General features: G+C 46.5%; 1 protein-coding gene across 2 annotated transcripts; it reads right to left on the reverse strand.

The window, feature by feature from the left end:
* Positions 1–2731: 2731 nt before the first annotated feature.
* Positions 2732–7184, reverse strand: LOC127482599 (corticostatin-3). 2 transcript variants are annotated; one of them, XM_051832684.2, is made up of 3 exons: positions 7056–7184; positions 3520–3704; positions 2732–2947 (listed from the first exon to the last, which is right to left on the reverse strand). In XM_051832684.2, exons 1-3 carry the CDS (start codon positions 7127–7129, stop codon positions 2829–2831), a joined length of 378 nt encoding a protein of 125 aa, XP_051688644.1. In that variant the 5' UTR covers positions 7130–7184; the 3' UTR covers positions 2732–2828. The 2 variants fall into 2 exon arrangements, with proteins under 2 accessions (XP_051688644.1, XP_017205961.3); XM_017350472.3 differs by lacking the exon at positions 7056–7184 and adding an exon at positions 4150–4230.
* Positions 7185–7676: the final 492 nt, after the last annotated feature.

Raw genomic sequence — 7676 nt, forward strand, 5'->3', positions numbered from 1 at the left:
TTCATGGACCACATGATCCAGGGCAGAGTCTTCTTCTCCCAGGGCCTCAGAAAAGTGATGGCATAAGGTTTTTCCTGAATCCCACTGCTGATATATACACAGAATGAAAGAATTCTGGAACTCTCTATGGCCACTTCTGGAGGTGGTCACTTAACTGTAGGATAACTCATCATCAGTGCATTAATGCCTGCATTTCATATTTGCTTGAATTTGATCTGAATTTACCCAAATGTGAGATGATATTATAACCCCCATGAAAGTTTCTGGTTAACCTTGTCCCCCACAGCTAACACTCTGCCTTCCAGTGTGACCTGCAGTTATGACCTGGCTCCATTTATCCATGAAGAAGACAATAACACTCTCATGAGGAAATCTTCCCCCAGGGTTATGATCCAGATCCCTGAGCTTTCTATAAGGGAAATATCTTTCCATGGACTTGCATATCCTGGACTAAAGGAAGAATCTAGCTTTATATGGTCAACTTGTGCAGACTGTTCTGAATGGAGGAGAAGCAAGAAGGTAACACTCATGGCCACTGATCGCTACCAAGGCACAGGGAGAAGGGGAAGGCTCACCAGTGTTTCACTGTAACATGAACTATTCATTGACCCCAGCAATCTGATGGAACAAGCAGTGCACATGGGAATTCTAGGTTAGTAGAACCTCCAAGTGTGTGGAGGACAACTAGGGAGTTTCATGGTTTCCCTCTCTCCCTCCTCTCCTTTCCCTGCCCCATACTCACATACTTGCAGGGACTGAAGTCCAAGCCCTGGTGTGAAGGGCTCAATGCTCTCGGATCCTGATTTGCATGAACAAGTGAAACACAAGATCAGTACAACCCCTCACGTTAGCCATCAGGCCTTGCAGTCCCTGAGGAGTTAATGACTTCCAAGATGATCTGCAGTAATGAGGATCTTAAACTCGGGTCACTCTCTTTCTCTTGTTAACTCCACCCCCGTGCTCACATCTAAGCACACACAGGAGCTAAGCAACTCAGAGTTTCTGTGGGAATGCTGTCTTTTCAGGCCAAGAGCGCACCCTCTCTGTGTGTTCTCACACGGAAATGTCCTCACTCATCAAGGCAGACCAATGAGTCCACCATATTTGAGCAGACTACTCTACAGTAGCACCTCATGGCCAGCAGGTGGCTCTCCTGCCCTGAAGAATCAAATTCCCTATCTGAGAGGCTCCTCTCATCCCTATGTAAAACCATTAGGTTGTCCCCAAAGCAGGTGTTCTAAGGAAAAACAAAGGATATTCACAAAAGACGCTTGACAACATCAGGTAACAAAGGCTTGAGTTCATAAAAATACTCACAATCTCAGGTTATCGTTTCAGTATTTAGATAATGTAGAAGACTCTAAACTTGAAAATGATTTAACAAGAACCAGAAGGTGAAACGGTTTGTGAGCATTCACATGTGTTACTTCAAGTGTAAACACGTGTGATGGTGGTTTAAACTGGAGAGTGAGCAAACCCATCAATTTTTATATGGAAGTTTTGTGCTTAAGTTTGTACTCAGAATAATAACAAATATTTTCTAACTCCCTGATTCTGTGCTGTGTTTCTTGTTTCCTGACCAAGAGAACCAGAACCAGGGTCTTGTACTGAAGAGATCAGGGGCAGAGAAGGGATCCTCCCCAGGTGGAGGTGGGAGTGACAGAGAGAGGATGCTAGGCCTGGATCAGGAGCAGGTCCCCTAGAGAGGGGAGGGGAGCCAGAGTGAGGGTCCTGGGAGCCTGGTGCTCAGCTGGGGAATCCCACCACAGATGCCACACTTGGTCTGAGTTTGCAGGCCCCTCTCAGGGGGGCTGAGGCTGCCTGAGCTGACCTCGGGCAGCCAGTGAGGACCTCAGTCTCCAGTGCCTAATCCTTCAGGTGCACCTCTGGCTCTGTCAGTTCTCTGTAAGGGAGTGTCCTCAGCTTTAGAGAATTTTCTAAACGAAAGAATTACAATCAAGACCTGAATAAATACATAGAAAGTAATAGTTACTTTAGGTAGTAGCTTAAGTTTTATTATTCTGAATTGTATATTCAACATGTAATTGAATGCCATATTTATAATAACACATGAATAGATACTGTGCATATACCCTATTATAGAAATACATAACTGTACATCACTACATATGATATAAAATCTTATATTGATATATATATACTATGTAGTATATTATATAATTATGCAATCTATAAATAATTTGTAAGATTATTATCAGGATTTCATTCTTCCTTTTGTCAAATATTTTTCTAATAAAATTACCAAAGAAATGTATATGGAATATACAGTGTCTTCTAGCTTTGAATGGTTCCATTTCCATCAATATCAGACCACATCCCGTGGTTTTAGGAAGCTGGGGCTCAGAACAGGCTTCATGAGGCAGTGCGCTTGGAAGTGGAGCCCCCTGCCTCACCCCTGCCTTGGCTCCTGTGGCCAGGAGCACCACTGTCACTGCTGCCCACCTCACAGCCTCAGCACTGGCCCATCTCTCCGACTAACCAGCAAACCAAGCCCAGAGCCTTCATTTAAATGAAGGCAGAGGAAGAGAAAATAGAGGTCAGTGGAGAGATCAGAACCAGATAGGAGCTTTCTGATCATTTTTTTCCTGAAGCCTGAATTAATCTCAGTTCAACGAGGAATTTGGAGCCAGTTTTAAGAGTTTTGGGTCATGCATTTCTAAGAGTTGAACTAATATACACATGCACTTCAAAGGAGCACAGACACATAATATTCACTAAAAGGTCTTTATTTGAGTAGGAAAGAAAAGGATGTGCCACAGGAGTCGTCTCAAGGCAAACAAGGAACTCGCTTTCTCTGCTCCTCATGCTCAGCGAGGGCAGCAGAACGGGAAGCGGACACCACGGATTTTGCAGTCCCCGATGCGACGTTCCCGATATGAACAGAGGAGCTGTTTTCTACAAACACAGCGCCCGCCTGTCTTTGCACCTGTGGACACAGGAGGAGCATAAAGCATTGAGCATGGGGGTCAGGGAGGGTAGCAACGAACATGCTATAGAATTTTCCTGTGAGTTGACTGGATTCGTTATTTGGCTCTAGGACAGTCAACAACATGGACAATACAACCAACAAAACCCACAGCAAGTGCTGGTCCCACAGAACCCGAGACTCATTCTCAGTGTCTTCACTCCTGTGTGCTCTGGCCCCATCACACACGCATCTGAGCACAGCCTTGCTCCTGCCTCCAGATTCTAAACCTCCTCTTATAGACTGTATTCAATATGCTCCTCTCCAAGAATTCTGCACATTTAGATACAGACAAATCAGTAATGAGTCTGTCCATGTTTAAACCTAGAGAATACCACACACATCTCTCACATTCAGGAGTCTTTGCAGAACGTGCCAGATTCATTGGGCTTGCCATGCTCACTTAGCAGTTGAGAAATTGTGGGTCTGGGAGGTTATGTGAAATCATCTCCGTTGCTCTCCCAGGCTGTCCCAGGGCCCGTGTCCCGCTCCTCCCCTGAGTCTGTGCAGCTCTGCCGCGCTGCATCTCTCACCTAAAGCTTCAAGAGCGGAGCTCTCATGCTCTTTAACGTAGATGGCCACGTCCTGATCCTCTGCCTGTGCGGGCTGCTGGTCTACGACTTCATCGATGCTCACTGAAATGTGCTCAGCCTGGGCCTGCAGGGCCACCAGGAGAATGGCAGCAAGCAGAGCAAGGGTCCTCATGGCTGGGAGGCACCTGGAGGAGGGGAGAGCAGGATTCCAAGTGAGTGGGGGTGAGCAACCTAGGGACAGGTGTAAAGTATTTGCAATCCACACCTCTGATGAACGTTCACATGCAAAGTACAGAACTAATTTAAAGAACTCAATAGCCAAAAGCATACAACCTGGTAGGAAAATCACAAAGATCCTGAATGGACATTCTGTGAAATAAAAGATCTCTTGAAGAAGCTGCTGTTGTGTCCACTGCGCATGTCAAGTAAAATGTGTATGTTTGGACAAACTTCTTGAGGTTCTCTATTAGCCCACCTGGCGGCTCCTGTCTCCAGCACCCACCAGAGGACCACACTAGGAGAGCAGCACGGGCTCTACAGCCTTGGGTTCCACCACTGTAAGCCTTACCTTGAGGGGTCAGGTTGATGCTGGGCTGCAATGACAAAACCATCACAACACAGAGTACTTACAGGCTGTATGGAATGAGCAGAGAGGGGCAGGCAGCAGTCCTCTGACCCAGGCCTCCCGGAGCAGCAGGCACCACACACATGCAGCACAGGACTTCTCCTATTTAAGGATCTCCTGGGGCGAATGTCCTAATTTACAGAACTACTTCCTGTTGGGCAATCAAACAACTCTGGGACAAGGACAGTTGGGCAGTTTATGTGAAGCTGCAGTAAGACAGGGCTCAGCAGAGAACTTCACATCTGCCTTGGTCAGCCTTGCCCAGGCCCAGGCAGCAATGACTATGGTTTCTCCAGCACTCTTAGTAGGGCTGACCCGTGGTGCCTAAGCCATTTCCCAGGTTGAATCTCTTGGAGCAAGAGAGTATTACAGTGTGCTGGAAACCCTGGACCTGCACTTTACAGTATATACCTTGTTAAGGAGACTAGGGTGAAAATACCAGTGCATCTGGACCAAGGCCCAAGAGATTACTGCATGATACTTTATGTCTCCTATATCAGGCAGTCAAGGTGACAGCTCAAAGACCTGGTATCCACACCAACACAAGCTGACTGACCTGTATCCAGCATGACTGGGATGAACACGTGTGCCTGGGACCCGGGATGCACAGGCTTCACCTCATGAGGCCGACCCTTTGTTATCTGGAGGACAAGTCCTAGGGCAACCAGTGCACTTTTCAGAATGTGCCACATTTCACTTTCTAGTTCCACCTCACCATGAACTGAGTAGCACAGGTTTTGGGAAAATGAGGAATGAATGGATGGTGACAAGGCAATGGTGCATTGTGCTCTAGCCCACAGTCAATGTGGTCACCAGGATGCTCACGCCATCTTCTGCACAAAGACAGAGACTCAGGATGGCTCTGGTCTTTATGGATTTGGGAGGTATCATCTGTGAAGGATTGGGAGCAACTGAATGAGAAACAAAGTGTCCACCTCCAAGCCAAGGAGATGTGAGGTGTCTCAAGGCTTGTAACAGTGGTGGCTGTGCCAAATCTCTGGGGCAGGATCTCATCCTATGGGGACAGTGAGTGCATGTTTGGTGGACTAATCAATTTCAGCACTAGCAGAAGTGGGCACAGTCTCAGCCCAGCAAATGGGCAAATTGAGGTATTTGTTTGGAACAAGAGGCAGGTGTTGGTATTAGGATCTAGGGATTTAGTGGTCACCTGTAGAGACCTGGAAGCTGCTTGAGAGGATACTAGAAGTGGTGGTGTGAGCACATGGGGAAAGTCCGTGGTTGTGTTAACCTCCAGTGGGCAACAGAAGCTGTAGTGGGCACAGCATCTTTGCCCACAGCACACATTGCAACCGTCAGGTTTTCTTCACCAGACAGGAGACAGGGAGTTTATGGGGAAGGAAGTCCACAGTTTTGCAAAACTCACAGGGAAGGCTCACAAACTGACTTGTTCTTGTGGTTCCCTTGCAGTGGGATTAGAGCTAATTGTGCTACAAGTAAGGTGACTGGGGATCTCAGCAAAGTACCAATCTCTCGGTCATCTGTGAGGGATGAGAGAGCATGAGCTAAGGGACCAAAGAGCCCCTCATATTTGAGCAGACAACTCCACAGTAGCACCTCACGGCCAGCCGGTGGCTCACCTACCCTGAAGAATCAAATCAGCAGTCTGAGAAGCACCTGTATTCTCACAAGCAGCCATTACAATATTAGTCTCAAAGCAGGTGTTGAAAGTTAAAAAAAAAAAAAAGGAAGGATATCCACAGAAGATGCTTGAACTTGTCAGGTTATAAAGGCCTAGAGTTCATAAAAATAATTACAATCTCGTGTTATCATTTCAGGATTTAGATAATGTAGGAGTCTCTATTTGTTTTTACTAAAATCAAACTAATAACTTGAAAATGATTTAACAAGAACCAGAAGGTAAAATGGTTTGTGAGCATTCACATGTATTACTTCAAGTGTAAACACGAGTGAAGATATTTGACACCTGGAGAGTGAACAAGCCCATCAATTTTTATCTGTCAGGTTTTCCTTAAGTTTGTACTCAGATTAATAACAAAGGTTTTCTAACTCCATGTATCTGAGCTGAGTTTCCTGTTTCCTGACCAAGAGAACCAGAACCAGGGTCTTGTACTGAAGAGATCAGGGGCAGAGAAGGGATCCTCCCCAGGTGGAGGTGGGAGTGACAGAGAGAGGATACTAGGCCTGGATCAGGAGCAGGTCCCCTAGAGAGGGGAGGGGAGCCAGAGTGAGGGTCCTGGGAGCCTGGTTCTCAGCTGGGGAATCCCACCACAGATGCCACACTTGGTCTGAGTTTGCAGGCCCCTCTCAGGGGGGCTGAGGCTGCCTGAGCTGACCTCGGGCAGCCAGTGAGGACCTCAGTCTCCAGTGCCTAATCCTTCAGGTGCACCTCTGGCTCTGTCAGTTCTCTGTAAGGGAGTGTCCTCAGCTTTAGATTTAGAGAATTTTCTAAATGAAAGAATTACAAACAATCAAGACCTGAATAAATACATAGAAAGTAATAGTTATTTTAGGTTGTAGCTTAAGTTTTATTATTCTGAATTGTATATTCAACATGTAATTGAATGCCATATTTATAATAACACATGAATAGATACTGTGCATATACCCTATTATAGAAATATATAAACTATACACAATTACATATGGTATCTAATATGCATATTAATATATACACTATGTAGTAATTTACATATAATTATGAGATCTATAAGTAACTAATTTGTAACAATATTACTAGGATTTCAATCTTGCAGTGGTCATTTACTTCTCTAGTAAAATTACCAAACAGATTCATGAAATATACAGTGTCTCCTGGCCATGAATGGCTCCATTTCCATCATTCTCATGCTACATCCAGAGATTTTAGGAAGCTGGGGCTCAGAGCAGTCTTTATGAGGCAAAGTGCTTGGGAGTGGAACGACCTCCTCACCTCACAGCCCTGGATCCTGTGGACAGGAGTAGCACTGTCACTACTGTCCAGATCACAGCCTCAGCCCTGGCCATCTCTCTGAATGACCAGAAGACCAAACCCAGAGCTGCAGTGGAATGAGAAGGCCATGCCAAGATGGCCACTGGCAAGTGAGTGTCAGTTACTCAGGAATGGCTTCAAAACCTTCCTGGCAATGGAGCCTGCCTGGCAACAAGCTGTGATTGGGTGGCTTCAGATACCACCTGGCAACAGGCTGTGATTGGTTAGGGCATAAACTGCCCCTTGACTGGATTGGCTGCCTTGGCTATTTAAGCTGCTGTACCAACTGAAATAAAGGAGTCTGCCAGGTGCTCGCCTCAGGCCCGCTTTCACCTGACTCCCGGGGGCTGTGTGGTGACTTCACGCCTCTTGCCCCCACCACACTCCTCCTCTCAGAACGAATCCACCTCAACACAGAGCCACCTAGGAGGAATGAATCTCCTTTTTCCTGGCAGATTTCTCACATGGCTGTGCACATCAGTGCAGATGAGGGTACAGCCAGGGCCCCCATGAGTGGCATTGGTGCTGTCCAAGTGAGGCCCAGGCAGCTGCTTGTCCTCAGGAAAGAAAGCCACCATCAGT

Source organism: Oryctolagus cuniculus, chromosome 8, assembly GCF_964237555.1.
Source record: "Oryctolagus cuniculus chromosome 8, mOryCun1.1, whole genome shotgun sequence".
Taxonomy (NCBI): domain Eukaryota; kingdom Metazoa; phylum Chordata; class Mammalia; order Lagomorpha; family Leporidae; genus Oryctolagus; species Oryctolagus cuniculus.